Consider the following 15,917-nt stretch of genomic DNA (forward strand, 5'->3'; position numbering starts at 1 on the left):
AATTTCGGACGCGGCAAAATTTCTGTATGACCAGAGTGGAGACTTGCTGGTTCAAACATACAAGGATGAGCGGAGACTTGGTGGTTGAAACATACAAGGATGAGTGGAGACTTGCTGGTTCAAACATACATGGATGAGGGAAGAGTATGGGATACAATTTAAAGTTTTGATCATCTCTTGCTGATGATAGCAGTGCATTTACATGGGAAAAGCGAAAGCAAGCAAGAGAACCTCCTCCTCCTCCTCATCCTCCTCATCCTCATCCTCCTCCTCCTCCTCATCATCATCATCTCCATCTCCATCTCCATCTCCATCTCCATCTCCATCTCCATCTCCATCATCATCTCCATCATCATCATCATCATCATCATCATCATCATCATCATCATCATCATCATCATCCTCTGTCCTTGTCCTCTTCCTCCTGGCTTTTTTCTCCCCGCTTTCCTTTGCCTTCCCCATCCTGTTCTTTCTTCCTCTTTCTCGTCCTTTTCCTCCTCCTTCCGGTCCTTTCTCTCCTTCCTCCTGGTCTGTTTCATCCTCTTGTCTTTCCCTCCTGCGGTGCATCTACGTGCTGAAGCCGAGAAAGATCATCTGAGAGTGACACGACGGAGAAACGAGCGCAGAGGTATATGTCGACGCCAGGAGTGAGGGCGACTGGGTGGACAAGGAACAGGAGGAGGATGACGAGAGGGTTGAGTGGAAGATGGAGACTGGAAGTAGGAGGAGGAGAAGCGAATGCGAAGGAGGATGATGCAATGCATGATTCTTCAATGGAGCATTTACTGCAACAGCCAGCACGAGGTACATCTGCGATTGAGCTTCTACATACCACAGAGCTTCGGCGCCTTCTCATTGAAAACGTTCTGAATCTGCATAATAGCGTCAACTCCTCATCATTATCATCATCATCATCAACAACAACATCATCATCATCATCATCGTCATCATGATCTTGGCTGTTCTCCCTCCCTCCCCTCCTCCCTCTCGCCCTCTCACCTCAGGCTCCCACAACGACGCCGGGATGTAGTTGAGCTTGCCAACCCACCCGTACGGGATCCTGTCTGCTCCAGCTGTCGGCGCCACCTGCAGGTACTTGAGCATCCCCGTCTCTTCCCTTCCCAACCTTCAAACTCCTCCTCCCTTTCCTCCTCCTCCTTGCCTTGCTGCCTTCCCCTTCCTCCGCTCCCTACCCTCTCCCCCATCCCCCTCTCCCTCCTCCCTCCCCTCCTTCCGCCAGCGTCTTCTCCTCCCTTGTCTGCCCTGTCCTCTGCCTCCCTTCTCCTTTCCCATCCCATCCCTGTCCCCTGCCTTCCCTCCTGTCCTCCCCCCTCTCTCTCACCAGGTAGATCGCATCCTCCTTAGTCGCCACGTAGACCGCGCTGTCCGGCAGCACCATGCTCGCGTCCTTCCTCAGCACTCCTTCGACCCCCAGCCAGAGGCTGACGTCCTGGCCCTTCTTCATGATGGAGATGAAGCTCCAGCCGTCCTTGGAGATGCCCGTCGTTGACCTGCTCGTTCCCTCACCTCTGGAGAGCACAGGGAGGGAATGGGGAGGCGGAAGGGGAGCAGAGCAGAGTAGGAGGAAGTGCACGCCAGAGACGGGGCAGAAGGAAAGAGAGAGGGAGAGAGACAGAGAGGGAGAGAGAGAGACAGAGAGAGAGAGACAGAGGGATGAAGAACGCGAGAAAGATGAGAAGCAAAGGGGAGAGGAAGAAAAGGAAGAGAGTCGAGGAGGAGGCGGATGGAAGAGGAGGAGGCAGAGGAGTAGAAACAAGAGGACGAGGGAAGGACAAGATGATCCGGACCTCAAGTCTTGTCCGGCTACCGTAGCGATGATGGGGAGCAGCGCGATGTCTGCGCTCTCGCAGTTCGTCATGTCCACCTCCAGCGCCACCGGCTCTGCGTCGTAGTTGACCTCAGTGGGGCCCTTGTACCTGCAGATCCATCACACGTAGAAGAGCAGGTGAGGGCTGCAGAAGCAGGAGCAGCAAAGAAGAGCCAGGGAAGAGCCAGGAGCACGAAAGCACAGGCAGGAAGCAGCAGTAGGAACGAACTGGGAGTCGTGAAGGCAACAGGAAGGGCTTTCAAGTACTCACAGGATGCTGTGCACGGAAAGCTCCTTGCAGCTCTTGGAGGGTCTTGGCTTGTACCAGAGAGTGATGGCGAAGTTGTTCGCGTTCTCGTTGTCCCAGAGACTGGCGAGACAAACAAACGTCAGTGCCTCCCAGTAACCAACGGGCGGAGATACGAAACACTGACGCAAGTCGTGGCTGCTGTCTCCCCCTTCCACACTACCCTCTCCTCCTCCTCCTCCTCCTTCTCTCTCCCTTGACTTACTCAGGTCGGTACTTGATCGCAGGAAAAATCGACGACGCCTTCACGTTCACGTTGACGCAGCTGCCGTCGCCGTCCGCAGGCACAAGAGGAATGATACGAGCCTGTCCATGTCTCAGGCTTGCCCTCATCCTGCAACCTCGTCCGCCTGCCCTCTTTCTCCATGCCCGTTTCTTCTTCCTGCTCTGTACCTTCACTCTTCTCACTCCTCTCTACCCTTGTCCCTGTCGTCCTCATCCTCCTACCTTCACGAGATTCCAGTGCGCACTCATCCTGCACACATCCGCGTCCACACCGAGCGAGCAATCGAGAAGGCACTTGCAGATGACGTTGGTCTGCGCGCAGTCATCACACTCTCTCTTCTCCTCCTCTTCCTCCCCTCTCCTTCTCTTCGCCCATCTCTCTTCCTCCTCCTGCCCCTCTCCTCTTCACGTGCCACCCACCTTAGGGTGGTTAGGAAGACACTTGGCGTGGCACTCAGTCTCTCGCTCCTGCATCGTCCATGTCTGCAGTATCTTCGTTATCATCTCCACCTCTCCCTCTCCTCTTCCCCTCCCACCGCCCCCTTCTCTCCCTCCTCACATGCTGTGTCCCGTCGGCATTGCGGGTGATGACGTTCTGCCAGGTGATGCCGACAGTCGGGCTCTTGGTGATTCCCTGCGCCCAAGCATTGAGCAAACCTGCCAGCCTCCGCCTCTCCTCCACTCTTTCTCTTCGTTCTCCTCCATTTTTATCCCTTCACTCATCCTCCCTCCCTCCCTCCTCCCTCACCTTCTGTGCGCACTCCGGAGACCCGTCCATGCATTCCTGATCTCTGTCAGCCCCTTCGTATTCCCTTCTCCTTCCCCTTACCTGGCACATCTTGGAGAATCCAACAGCGTTGTTGCTCACAATACCGCCAGCCAGCATGCTGTCGTCCTCCCTCGTCATGCCCTCCCTCCTGGATCCTTTCCTCTTCCTCTCTACTCACATTTTCTTCTGTGCCGGCGTGAGCACTCTCCACTCCTTCCTGAACAGCATCTGCCCACATCTCCTCAGATCCTCCTCCTCTTCCTTCTCCTCCTTCAACCTGCTGCTCCACTCGAAGGTGATCCGGTCTCTCCCCCTTGTACGGCATGACGTCAAGCTCGGCCGCTGTTCCCAAACTGTCAGTCTCCTGCTCACATTCTCCTCCTCCTCCTTCTGCTCCTTCTCCTCGTGCTCACCGGCCAGACCCGTCAGATGCTTCTTCTTCAATCCACGCTCAATCACTCCCTCCTGTACACATCCGTCACACTGACGTCATGCTCTTCCCCAGCCTCAGTAACCTTGGCCATCTTCTCGAACAGACGCCTCCGCATCTTAGCAGTGTAGGGATCGACTTCCTGCTCTGCATGTCAAACCTTCATGCCCCATGCTACTCTGTCCTCTTGGTCCGCTGCTGCGCATCATCACCTTGAACGCTCTCAGTTCATCCGCTACAGTCCAGTTGGTGTTGTGGAACACGTTTCCGTACTGCACAGCATTCAGCGTGAGGTCCTCTTTCCGCCTTGTCTGATCTTTGTCCGATCTCTCACCTTGTCTCTGGTGATGGCAAGAATGGGAAGGCTACCTCGCGCAGCAACACTCTGCTTTGTGATCCTGTTGGTCCAGTCCTGCCAACGAGTACCTCAGGGTCTTCTCCCTCCTTCCTCCTTCATTCACTCCCTCACCAGCCGGTATGTCGGGTTTGAGAATGCTGAATGCGACGAGCCCTCGACCCACCACCTGTGACGCAATATGTTCACAAAGACAACCTTAAATCATCCAGCCAGATGAGCTCGCACGAGCCACCCTTCTCATCTCTACTTCCTGTAATCTTCCCCTTCGTTTGTTTCTACCTCCTTCAACATTCACTCTGCTATCCTCCCCCTCTCTGCCGCTATTCCACCTCCTCCCTGCACTGTCCCCCCCTACTTCCATCTTTCGGACTCCGAGCATACATTTCAGACGGCGAGATCGAATCCCAGTCATCATCAGCGTTGTTGTCAAAGTTTGCGAACAGTCCCGTCATACTACGTGAAAGTCAATGTTGTCAAGCTACTTTCCTTGTCCCCACCTCAAGCCCGAGCTCCAGCGTCCTGGAGCCTGGAAGTAGACATTGTGGTAAATTCCATTTGGCAACGGACTTCCCCATCCGCACTGTTGAATAGCTTACGAACGTCTTGCTCCTGACACTACATGGATTTACCTGGTCTGCCGACGCAACAGCTCCGTCGGCGCCAACAAAGTCGTTGAACCAAACATAGAAAGAGCTCCCACTGCAGATAATCGTTTAGCGTACTTCTCACTTCCCTCACCTCTGCTACTTACGTGACTTGAAAGCTTGTATAGTCATTCAGACTCTGGATTTTGTTGTACTGGTACTGTGCTCCCTGGGTCCACAGCTCTCCATTCACCATCATCTGCGGCCAACAACATGTTCATATCCGCCATACTTTCGTCATAGGCAAGCTTACGTGTTCCGTTCTCCAATCAGACCGGAAAATGATGTTGTAATTCTTCGTGATGATCGCTATCCCGATGTTGCATCTAACGTTGGGGTTCGGGCAGGGCATCTAACACGAGCTTGAGTTAGAGGAGGCGACCAGAAAAGATATGAAGATATTCGATGTCAAGGCGCAAGCACGTGCCTGTTTGTTCTGAAGCTCGATGCTGTTCATGTGGCGAGCAAGAATGAACTCTCCGGTGTGTTGATAGTCAAAGGAAATTCTGTATGCAACCATGAGACGTTAAGGCAAAGCAAAAAGCAAAAGTGACATGACTTCATGAATATGGCACGAGTAACATGTTTTCACATCAAATGCTCAAGCAAGCACATTATCGCTCTGTGAACACGCACCCGTCGAAAGTCAAGTAGTGAGGATCTCCAACTGCATGTGCCGTGCGCGATGATCGGCCCGTCGCGCACTCGCTCTCGTCTCCCCCGCACAAGCCGCAGGCGTCGATGCTCTTGGGAAAAGAGCCGTCAGTGGGCGAGATGCCATCACATCCACGTCCGGGAATTCCCCTGCGCCCGCAATGTCACCGCCTATTATCCGCATCCTGTGCCCCCGACACTTACCGAGATCCTTGGGGTCCTGGGCTTCCCTTTTCACCGTCCGCTCCGTTGGGCCCGATGTATCCGACTTGACACGTCATCAGCATGATTCAAGCCTCGTCCACTCTGTCATACCGGGCCCTCGATCGCCCTTCGCACCTTTCGGACCAGGAGATCCCTGAGGACCTTCGTCTCCTGGAGGCCCAGGCTGCATACAAGGTCATCTACCAGCCATCTCTAATTCCCCAGCCTTTCGCAGGACAACACACTTCTGAGATTCATCGACACACACATACACAGATACACACAAGAAAACGAAAGAAGATACAACAATGATCAAAAACAAAAAACAAAAAACTCTCTGACATTTCCTATCCACTGCTTGCTTGGCACCAATGTCGCCACTATCTCTACCACTTCCTCCATGTACAAGATCTTGTGTCTCACCTTGCCAACCGGAGGCCCAGGTGGTCCACGAGGTCCTTCTGCTCCAGTCGCTCCTGGAGGTCCAGGAACGCCAGCAGATCCAGCCTTCCCTTCGTTTCCACGATCTCCAGGAGCTCCTTCCTGACCAGGTGGGCCCGGAGGACCTGGTTGTGCTTGTCAAACAAGTTCCTCTTCAACAGCTTCTCCCTCGGCTACCTGGTACCCCTCGTGGTCCACGCAGCCCGTCTTCACCAGCAGCACCATCCACTCCCTTGGGTCCTCGGGGTCCCTCAGGCCCGGTCTCCCCCTTCGACCCTCTCTCTCCTGCAACCCTCGTCACACACGCCCCATCCAGTACCCAGATCATGCACCAAAACTCCACCCCTCCTTACCTGTTGGCCCTTGTGGTCCTTCAGAGCCGACGGGTCCCTCCGGTCCGCGGAAGCCTCTTGGTCCCTGTGCTCCTTGCTGCCCTTTTGTCCGACCTGCCCGGCCCTCAGCGCTTCTTGCGCCTTATGCACGGCATGATAGCCCTCATCGGAGGCTTCTCCCTCCACGGCCTCCCTTCTCCTCCGACCTAGTCCTTACATCCTCTTTCTCTCTCCTGCTCGTGCTCCCCCTCCCCCCCTCCGTTGCTTTCGTCTCCCTCCCTCCCTCCCTCCCTCCCTCTATCGCTCACCCGCATGATGATGTCGACTGGGATCTTCTCCTTCTCCACCTTGTCGATGCTCCGCTCAAACGCTTCCGCCACTTCCACGTCGTTCGAGAGATCCGTGATCTGACCCCAACACGTCACCCTTCCCTCCTCCCTCGCTCCTCCTCCTTTCCCTCTCCGGTACCTCCGTCTCAATGCTGCTCGACTTCATGCATGGACAGCTCGAGCATGGACCAAAGAACGCGCTCTGCCACCAACCCACCAACGTCACATACCCTCCCCTCTCCTTCCTCCCCGCCATCTGCGCACCTCTCCCACTTGCTCCAGCATCGTGGCTGCCTTCACGCGAAACTCCGGCGCTGACTGGGAGCAGTCGCAATGGCAACCATTCTTTCCTTTCATCGTCTTGGCATACTTCTGAGACAGCGCATGGTTTGCCGACAGGTCCATCTGGATCTCCTGGTCCAAGGCCGCTATGTCTTTCTTCGCCTTCCCCATGTTGGGAAGACTCAGCAGCGAAGACCGATGCTCAGTTCTCAACAACATCAAGCCAGCCATTGCGCAAAGGCCGAGCGTCGCTCCAACCAGCGACCATGATACGAGTCTCCTGCTCAGGCCCATCACATCGCCCCTCGAGACATTTACCATCAAAAAGACTCCCCTCACGAAACAGCATGTACCTCACAAGACTCCTCCGCTGCATACTCCTATCATCCCATGCATCCACACCCTTCTCCTCCTCATCCACCTCCTCCTCACCCCCATCGCCTGCGAGAGCTCACTGCATCTCCAAACAGACATCTTCCAAGCTCTCTCCCTCCCTCTCGGTTCGTTGATTTTTCCTGCCCTCAAGAGCCATCCCATGCTCTTCCATGACATTCTTCTTCGCCTCCTCCTCTTCCTCACCTTGTCTTCGGCGGCGCTGCATCGACGGGTGCGCCGCTGGTGCCGTAGAGGCGCGGCATGCCCGAAGAGGCGCGATGGCTCCGCGTTGAATCGACCCCTACCCACCCTTTCGTCTGAGACCAAGGACCCGTCCAAAATCCCTGGTCATGACTTGCAATCAATGGTGGGGGTGGGGAAATATTGCATATATATATATCCGATATGGTACAAATTAAAGGTACCGCAATCTGTACCGTATCACCTACGGATCTCGAATCAGTTTCGGACAAAGTTCAAGAGTCAAGGGATGCCGCGTGCGGTATGAGGGTTGCCGCTGTGCTGAGATCTCCGGGCCCGGAACTTCGGAACTTCCGAATGGCCACCGTGACCGTGACTCTCACGGGGCCGCGCCGCCGGCGCCGTCCGATCGCACCGGGCGCCGCGATTCCGACCCACTGGGCCACTCAGGACCGCCCGGCGTGACAGTGAGCCGCCGCGGCACTGCTGACTCAGTGAGCAGCACTGAACTTAGTTGTTGACAGTGTGCCGCGGTGGCACGGTCAGTGCGAGTGGTGAAGCCCGGACTGAGTCCGCCGGGCCCGGCGCGACTCTCGGCGAAGGGCCGCCAACGCGCGGCCGGTCGGATGATTCACGACAGTGTGCCAGATCACGCCTGTCCGATCCGATACAGTCTGGCCGCCACAGGCTGTCACGCCGGCAGGCGGCCGCGGGCCCTTCATCGGTGATCCGGCGGCGGCCGCGGGCCGCCGGGACGCCGCCGCTGAGTGATCGGACACTCCGAGCCGGGCTCGGCCCGGCCGCGGCCCAGCCCCGCCGCCCGGCCGGGCCGCGGCCCGGCCGGGTCCTTGCCAGTGTGCATGGCGCCGGGGCCTGTACGCCGACGGCCCCGAGTCCCGGACTGACAAACCGTTGAACTGGCCGGGCCGGGCAAGCACTCAGTATCCCTCCTCGACTCTCCTGATTGTCCTCGTACTGATCTTTAACTTAACTTTGAGTAAAACTGAGAGCGTGACTCTCGGAACGATTCAGGACTGACTCAAATTGATCATAATTCAATTGTTTCACCTAAATTTCGAAAACTAAGAGTCAATTTCGACCTGGGGTCTCAAACCAACATGGGACCACCCCTGCTGAAACACAACCCCCACCCCTCTTTTATAGGGTAGCCCGACTACTTGACCCCAACTCTCAACCTTTCGACCCCTTGATACTATTGTACTACCACCCTACCCCCAAGGAGTCAATGATCCGCTTGGGAACCCGGTGTCGATTATACCCCACCCCACCCTTAGAGTTTGAAAATGGTCATTCGATAGCAATATTTTACCCCACCTGGACATGACAAACCCACCCCACCCCATATCATTCACCATGTTGTTCCCGTACTGCAATGGTCCCCGCTGTCCCACTGAGTAGTAGCTCAGGAAAACGCAGCACTGATGAGAGAAGAACAGCATCATTTCGATGATACTTTTCCTTTCCCAATCCCCTCCTTCCTCCTCCCCCCCACTCTCTCTCCCTCCACCTCCCTCCCTCTCATTCCTCCTGACTGCTCCTGCGTGCAGGCTCACCAAACCTGCTCCTTGCGTTTCCATTTTTTCCTCACATATGAGCAAATTTTCTTGATTTTGTAAACTCCATCCTATACTCAGTCCAATCAGATTTTCAACACTGATCTTGAGTGTGATTCATCGCCTGTCATTCAAAGAGTAAAATTTTTGAGACCTTTTTTCAGAGCTCCTCAACCATGTTCTTTTCAGTTTTCCACAGCTCTAGTCGTTTCCTTCACTGTTCCTCATGATTTGAGTTGCAATCACATCATGCATAAGATTTCTATCATTGTTTTATGGAATTTTTTAGCTATGAAATCCATTCAGTTCATACGTAAACCTGATAACCATGTTCAAAAAAAATCTCTAGACATTTTTCATCAGTTGCTGCATGTTTGGTTGTTGAATTGCACTCGGCTCTGAATGAGCACATTTGATGTTGAGCACAAGTCTGATTTTGAACGAAAATGCAAATCATTGATTTCTGACGAACATGTTTCAGATTGAAGCCACCGTTGCAGCAGATGACTTATACAAAATACTCGTTTGGTTGCTCTGAGATGTTCCTTACATGAGTTTTCTAAACAAGAACAGCGGATACGCATGGACCAGAAGTGGATGAAGATTCATAATATCGTCAAGTTTCTTGAGTAGTGCCCCAACAAACCAAACTCTCTTGCTACCCCTATCGTTCGATGCCAAAGAAAGCGTGGCAGCTTAAGGGCAAAGAGGATTGTTTGACCAGCCCTTCGATCACCACAGCATCAGAACACCTTTCGGCAAGGTCATACTCCTTTTCCGACTATGGATCATCTCAAGAGACAAAAATGAAAACAAAAAACTGGGAAAGAAATTGGGATGCAATATCAGACTCAGAATCAGAGTCTGAGGGGTCAACAGAGGTAACTTTCAGCTCGAAGCCAAAAGTTTTGACAGTCACTCCGTTGATCACGCCAAATTTGGGATCTGAGATTTCAAAGCACTTTGATGCGGACAATTTTGATTTGCACGTCTACTCTTTGACCTGCAACGCGCAAAATTTTGTCAGTAACATCTTATCTTCAGTGGACAACGTGTGCAAAACTGTGCCGTTCAGCGGCGCATCAAGCGAATCTGCACAAAATAACACAGAGACAATGTTTTCGGATAGCGACAACTTCAGAAGAACTTCACCATCGTCAGAGCACATGCTGTACTACAGAGAAGATTTATAATGAATGAAGGAAAGTATCAAAAAACGGAAATGCTTGCGACTCTATTTGAAGTGATCATTGTAATCAGACAATGTAACAAATATAATATACCAAGACTGCTCAAAGTCTACCAATCACTTGATGAGTTCACTTGGTGGTCAAGTACTTGAGCATGGTGTCGGCATCGGAAACCTCGAAGGGGTCAGGTCCAGAGTTCTGAACAATTGCGCCTCCTTCGATGAAGATCTTCTCGATCTTCATGTCCTTAACGACCATGCTGTACCTCCATGAGCGCTCTCCGAATCCTCTCTCGCTGTCCCAAGTGCAGCTCATGCCCATCCCACGAGTGAACAAGCAGGCGCCATCAGGAAGAAGCTTGACCTTCTTGAAGTTTCCAGGGTTCAACGGGTTGGAGGCGTCCTTGGACTCCTCCTCGCACCCCTGCTTCAAACCCCACTGGCGCATTACAAAGGCATCATTGACAGAGAGGCAGTAGATATCATCGACGCCAGCAGCCTTGATCGCTTCGTAGTGCTTCTCGTATCCCGGCAAGTGGGTGGAGGAGCAGGTTGGGGTGAAGGCTCCGGGAAGAGCGAAGATTACAACGCGCTTGCCCTTGCAGAGGTCCTCGGTCTTGACATCCTTCCAGGTGAAGGGATTCTCTCCTCCGATGGATTCGTCGCGGACGCGGCACTTAAAAGTGACCTAGATCTTAATGTCATATGCTTTGTAAACAAGAATTCCTCAAACGAGACTTCCTCAGACAAGACTTCCATAGAACAAACTAGCCTCATCAGTCTGATTATTGAACTGACTGTGCTGAAACAGCTATCAAGCCTCACTATCAACTCTCTGGGCATCAACACATCAAAGGACACCCTTGGCAGTGAAGAAGCTTCAAATCCAAAGAAGATAAGCCAATATTCCATGCATGCACATTACACCAAACTTTCACCATGATCACTCAAGTCTGAGCTAGACAAACATTCTTTGCTGATCAAGCAAGCACTTGCTAACACTTCCGTGGAGTCCGATTCATCATACTTGTCCGACCATCCTCAAACATTCTCTACTCAAAGACATTCTTCACAACCTCCTCGTCATCTCACCGATGGAACGCTGTCTCCCTCCTTGAGCGGCATGCTGATTTCTGCTTGCCGCGGCAGTGTATTGCCTTTATAAGGGCTCGACGGGGCAGGGAAGGGTGTACAGAGAATTGAGGGGTGGGGTGATACATCATGGAAGATTCAGGGGTGGGTCATCAGATGCAATGGTGGGTTATTTTGGGAGATTATAGGGGGTAAAATAGAAAGGAAGGTAGGGTTCGAGAGGGTTCAGCTCAGGTGGTAAGGGGGTAGGGTGGTTGCGGGGTAGTTAAATAATTGAATAGTAAGTAAAGTTTGTTATGGTTTTGATTTATTAAATAAATATTTCATAGTAGCACACGGGGTGTCATCGTTCTAGAAGGCTTTGCAGAACTTTGAACTACTGGCATGGTTCTGCTTGGCGGTTATACGGTTATGATACCGATGGATCCGGTGGATTCAACGGGCCGACCGTACGTTACACGCCGCGGCCGCGGTGCTCCGGGCGGCCCCGCCACCGTACGGTACGCTTCAAGGAGTCCAGTCACAGTTACTAAGGCTAGTAACACCGTCACGGTTGAATCCGACAAACGCTGAACCCCCAGTGGCCCCCGGCCGGCACTGATCCGATTATCCAGTGAAGAGTCAGACTGTGAAACTTGCTTCAAGTGGCACCTCAGGCTGGCCGGGCAGTCCAAGTCAAGTCCGATCAACTGACTCCACTACCAGTGACGGTCGCCGGGCGGAGTCCGTCCGGAGTTCGGCCGCGCCGGGCGAGCCGGCGGCGGCGCAGACTCTGGTGACGCCGGTCACGGTGACCGGGGCCCGGCGGCGGCGGGCGGCCCCCGACGGTGTGACTAGAAACTTTAGTTAACATTTGGTTGCACCTCCATGTTGCAGTCACAAAATGCAATGCCATACAAATGCGCGAGTGGAAGCGAAGGAGAAGAAGAGGAGGAAGAGGAGGAGGAGAAAAGGAGGAAGCGAAGGAGAAGGAAGAGGAGGAAGAGAAGGAGAAGAAGAGGAGGAAGCAAACCGGGAGGAAAAGCATGCCATGAAGAGCAGAATGGGCAGGAGGATATGATCAGAAGCAAAGAGTCAGTTAAGGTACCCAAGGGGTTGAGGAAGATAGCATGAAGCAAGGCATAGGAATGTTATGCAGCAATTTGATCGTATGATGCAAGTAGGTACAGGGCAAGATAATATGCTGGGTGACATTGTTATGCGTCTCTTGTTGGAATGAGAGGGCCCGAGAGACGTGGTTGTACTGCGAGAACTTTGTTGGTGTGTATTGCTCGATGGATAGTATTTGCAAGGAAATTTTCGTTTGTTCGCTAGAACTGAGCTGAAAACTGACATGTTTCATATCAGTCTCAGTATGTCGAGGTTTGCTCCTCTTCTTCGAACGAGCTGGAGGCTGGCAAGGAGCTGCGGTCGCGCTTCCCGTTCGTTCGCTTCCTCCCCCGACATCGCAGTCCATCCCAACATCGGCAGGGTGAAGACCATGTCTCCACCAGGATCGACGTTTGTTGATTACAGTGGTGTTTCAGTTTTCCTCGGAACTTGATCTTCAGTTCATCAGCAGATTTGATGAGCCTTTCTTGACATTCCGGGTCTGTTGCAACAACACAGTTTCGTGGATATCTGACGATAGTCAAAGGTGATGGACGAGAACGGGAATATCCTCGATCCCTCTCTTGAACCAGGTCCGAGTGATCCCATGATGTGAAGGGCTCTGATAGTTCTCGTGTTGCACAGATGTCTCAAAGGAGAAATGTCAGGTGAAGAGAGGCAAGAAGGGGAACTGTTGAGTGTTGTTGACAATGTTCATCTACGTTTTCCCGATCATAGAGAATGTACAAGACGATGGTGATGCTGCTGCCTGTTGAGTGCTGCATCTGACGTGCTGTTTCAGGTTGAGTTGAATGTGACTGACTCTATCCTCTACCAAGCACAAAGACAAGTGCACCAGAAGTTTGTCGCTTGTCCTTAACGATTCACCTTCAATGCAGGGACGACTGAGTTTCTATATGACCAACTATGGGGAAGAGGTAGTGTTTTCATATTGTTTCACCGGATTGAGCATGACAAGGATTGTTCTGCTTTCCCCTTTCTCTCATTCCCCGTCCTCCTGCTCGCCTCCTCTGCTGTTCTCACCCTGTCATTCAGGCTACTCACATAGGAAGCGCAGCTGCTCTTGAAGACGAGGATGTCGTTTTTGGACAATATCGCGAGGCTGGAGTGAGTAGGGGAGAGGAAAGAATTCGTTGAAGTGAGGAGAGGGGAAGGGGCAATGCAGCACGGAGAATGGAAGAGGAGGAAGGAGGGTGGGGGAGAGGAGAGGGAAGGATGGAAGGAGAGAGGGGAGGAGTAAGAGATGTTGAGATGATGCAGGTGCTTCTTTGGCGAGGGTACAGCATGCAGGAGATGTGCGACCAGTGCGTTGGGAACAGAGACGACTCCAACAAAGGGAGGATGGTGAGAAAGAAAGACAACAGAGCATGGAGCGAGGAGAGGAGAGGAGAGGAGAGGAGAGGAGGGGAACAAAGAGAGGGTTGATAGGATGAGAATCGTTCTGAACCTGACAGAAGTTTCAGATGCCCGTCCACTACGGGAGCAAGAGACACAACTTTCACACCATCTCCTCTCCTCTCGCGACGCAGCTCCCGCAGGTCGATGCGGACCAGTCCCTGCTCTTGACCTGCCTTCCTCCTCCCCTGCTCACCCTCTCCTCCTCCAGGCAGCAGGTGCTGCATACGCCATGAAGCTCCAAGGACGGCAAGCCTGTGTCGTCTGCTACTTCGGAGATGGTGAAATATCCATGAGTGCTACCCCTCTTTCCCGTCCTTGTCCTGCCTGTCTTGCTACCATTCCTACCCTATCCAGCAACTGTCATCGTCTATCCTCCTCTCGTGCTGCTCGAGCAGCTGCTTGCTTCAGCTCGTCAACCATCCCCTTCCTCGCTCCTCATCTCCTCGTGCCTGACGCGCGCCCAGGAGCTGCAAGCGAGGGCGACTTTCATGGTGCTCTCAACTTCGCGTCCACCCTCGACTGTCCGGTGAGAGCAGGAGAAGCGAAGGCGCAGAGAGGAGGAGGAAAGACGAAAGACGAAAGAGGAAAGAAGAACCGAACGGAAAAGCTCAACAAGGAGAGACTATAGAAGGGATGGGACGTGAGAGGTCGCAATTAAGTGAACAGTGAGAATGCGCAAGTGTTTGCAAGAGGAGCAGCAGGAGCGGGAGCAGGAGGTGTTGGTGGAGGAGGATGTTCAGGTGGAGGTGGAGGTGGAGGTGGAGGTGGAGGCGTTAAAGGAGGAGGGAGAAGGGAGGAGGGGGGAGGGAGGAGGAGGGAATGAGAAGGGATGCAGGTCATCTTCTTCTGCCGCAACAACGGCTACGCTATCTCTACCCCCATCCGCGAGCAGTACAGAGGCGACGGGATAGCAGTGAGGGGAGTGAGCTACAATATTCGGGTAACCCAATCATCCTCCCTCCCTTCCTCCTCCCTCCCCTCTTTCTCCTCAATTACTTCCTCCTCGTTCCCTCCTCCTTTCATGTACTCCTTCGTTGATTTCTTCTTTCTGTTCCTCCCCTCGCCTTCTCACTCCATCTCCTCCGCTTGCCCTCCTCCGCTAATCCTCTTCCTCCTTTTCGCGTTCTCACTCCTTCGCAGACTGCGAGATGCGACGGCAACGACGTCTGGGCCGTCCACAAGATCATGGATGAGGTGAAGCTCGATAGGAGAGAAAGGAGAGGAGAGGAGCAGGAAGAGGAGCAGGAAGAGGAGCAGGAGGGGAGGGGGGAGAAGGAGGAGGGGAAGGAGAAGGAGGATGGTGATGAGGTTCAGGCGAGGAAGATAGCAATCTCGCAGAAAGTTCCCGTCCTCATCGAAGCCATGACCTACAGGTTAGTCGCTCCTCCTTCCCTTCGACCCCACCCTCCTTGTCTCTCCTTGCCTTCTCGTCCCCCTCCTCCTCCTCCTCTTTGTTTCTTATCTTTGCTTCTAGAGGAGGGAATCACTCAACCTCTGACGACGCTTCGCGATATCGGGGAAACGATGAAGTCTCGAGCTGGTGAGACAACCATTCGCTCCTGCTCCTCCTGCTCCTCCTCCTGCTCCTCCTCCTCCTCCTCCTGCTCCTCCTCCTGCTCCTGCTCCTCCTGCTCCTCCTCCTCCTCCTCCTCCTCCTCCTCCTCCTCCTCCTCCTCCTCCTCCTCCTCCTCCTCCTCCTCCTCCTCCTGTTGCTGCAGCGCCTGCTTCTTCACTGTAGTTTCCTTTGTCCCTGCACCTCCTCCTCCTGATGCGATAGCAGGAAACTCTCAAACAATCCCTTAGCGCGCATGCGCATGTTCATGGAGAAGAAGAACTGGTGGGACGATCAGCAGGAGACAGGTAGATGAGAAATCGGTTTCCTCCTTCTCAATCGTCGATGTTATTATCATTATGTGCTTCTCCTCCTCCTCCTCCTCCTCCTCCTCCTCCTCCTCCTTCTCCATTCAACTTCTACGTCTAACTTTTCTTTTAGCGCTGAGAGAATCTGCACGCACTGCCATCGTACAAGTGTGCAACTTCTCCTTCTCTCTTCTCCTCTCACTCCTCCTCTTCTTTCCTCCTCCTCTTCATTCCTGCTTCTCTCCTCTCTTGTCTTCTCTTCACTCCTTCTCTCTTCCGTTCATTGTCATCGCAACTCATACTCGTACAACAACT

The 15,917-nt window shown here is 53.3% G+C and overlaps 3 protein-coding genes across 3 annotated transcripts in view; 1 reads left to right on the top strand and 2 right to left on the bottom strand.

The window, feature by feature from the left end:
• Positions 1 to 824: 824 nt before the first annotated feature.
• Positions 825 to 7,441, bottom strand: GUITHDRAFT_147829 (hypothetical protein; the record flags this gene model as incomplete). The annotated part of the gene is made up of 34 exons (XM_005820483.1): positions 825 to 872; positions 1,000 to 1,086; positions 1,343 to 1,511; positions 1,809 to 1,937; positions 2,100 to 2,198; positions 2,341 to 2,441; positions 2,583 to 2,672; positions 2,781 to 2,843; positions 2,920 to 2,994; positions 3,109 to 3,189; positions 3,308 to 3,471; positions 3,543 to 3,594; positions 3,645 to 3,701; positions 3,772 to 3,831; positions 3,894 to 3,971; positions 4,029 to 4,083; positions 4,299 to 4,370; positions 4,415 to 4,497; positions 4,547 to 4,616; positions 4,669 to 4,760; positions 4,815 to 4,913; positions 4,944 to 5,067; positions 5,198 to 5,365; positions 5,420 to 5,483; positions 5,531 to 5,603; positions 5,762 to 5,780; positions 5,843 to 5,985; positions 6,038 to 6,145; positions 6,214 to 6,306; positions 6,501 to 6,599; positions 6,661 to 6,723; positions 6,786 to 7,083; positions 7,162 to 7,257; positions 7,383 to 7,441. The coding sequence occupies 34 exons, from the start codon at positions 7,439 to 7,441 to the stop codon at positions 825 to 827; spliced, it is 3,231 nt and encodes a 1,076-aa protein (XP_005820540.1).
• Positions 7,442 to 10,168: 2,727 nt separating this feature from the next.
• GUITHDRAFT_90703 (hypothetical protein) lies at positions 10,169 to 11,277 on the bottom strand. The gene is made up of 2 exons (XM_005820484.1): positions 11,235 to 11,277; positions 10,169 to 10,830 (listed from the first exon to the last, which is right to left on the bottom strand). The coding sequence occupies exons 1-2, from the start codon at positions 11,265 to 11,267 to the stop codon at positions 10,273 to 10,275; spliced, it is 591 nt and encodes a 196-aa protein (XP_005820541.1). The 5' UTR covers positions 11,268 to 11,277; the 3' UTR covers positions 10,169 to 10,272.
• A 1,302-nt stretch (positions 11,278 to 12,579) lies between these two features.
• Positions 12,580 to 15,917, top strand: part of GUITHDRAFT_156001 (hypothetical protein) — a 4,270-nt gene continuing 932 nt past the window's right edge. Inside the window, exons 1-18 of the mRNA XM_005820485.1 lie at positions 12,580 to 12,705; positions 12,761 to 12,823; positions 12,871 to 12,916; positions 12,969 to 12,991; positions 13,062 to 13,079; positions 13,126 to 13,173; positions 13,223 to 13,261; positions 13,380 to 13,451; positions 13,605 to 13,688; positions 13,808 to 13,882; positions 13,951 to 14,020; positions 14,207 to 14,268; positions 14,578 to 14,682; positions 14,883 to 14,936; positions 15,057 to 15,115; positions 15,217 to 15,282; positions 15,523 to 15,602; positions 15,736 to 15,829. Of these exons, the coding sequence (XP_005820542.1) occupies positions 12,589 to 12,705; positions 12,761 to 12,823; positions 12,871 to 12,916; positions 12,969 to 12,991; positions 13,062 to 13,079; positions 13,126 to 13,173; positions 13,223 to 13,261; positions 13,380 to 13,451; positions 13,605 to 13,688; positions 13,808 to 13,882; positions 13,951 to 14,020; positions 14,207 to 14,268; positions 14,578 to 14,682; positions 14,883 to 14,936; positions 15,057 to 15,115; positions 15,217 to 15,282; positions 15,523 to 15,602; positions 15,736 to 15,829 (1,175 nt within the window). The 5' untranslated portion in view covers positions 12,580 to 12,588. The remainder of the gene's footprint in view (positions 12,706 to 12,760; positions 12,824 to 12,870; positions 12,917 to 12,968; positions 12,992 to 13,061; positions 13,080 to 13,125; positions 13,174 to 13,222; positions 13,262 to 13,379; positions 13,452 to 13,604; positions 13,689 to 13,807; positions 13,883 to 13,950; positions 14,021 to 14,206; positions 14,269 to 14,577; positions 14,683 to 14,882; positions 14,937 to 15,056; positions 15,116 to 15,216; positions 15,283 to 15,522; positions 15,603 to 15,735; positions 15,830 to 15,917) is intronic.

This window comes from Guillardia theta, assembly GCF_000315625.1.
Source record: "Guillardia theta CCMP2712 unplaced genomic scaffold GUITHscaffold_175, whole genome shotgun sequence".
In the NCBI taxonomy this organism is placed as follows: domain Eukaryota; class Cryptophyceae; order Pyrenomonadales; family Geminigeraceae; genus Guillardia; species Guillardia theta.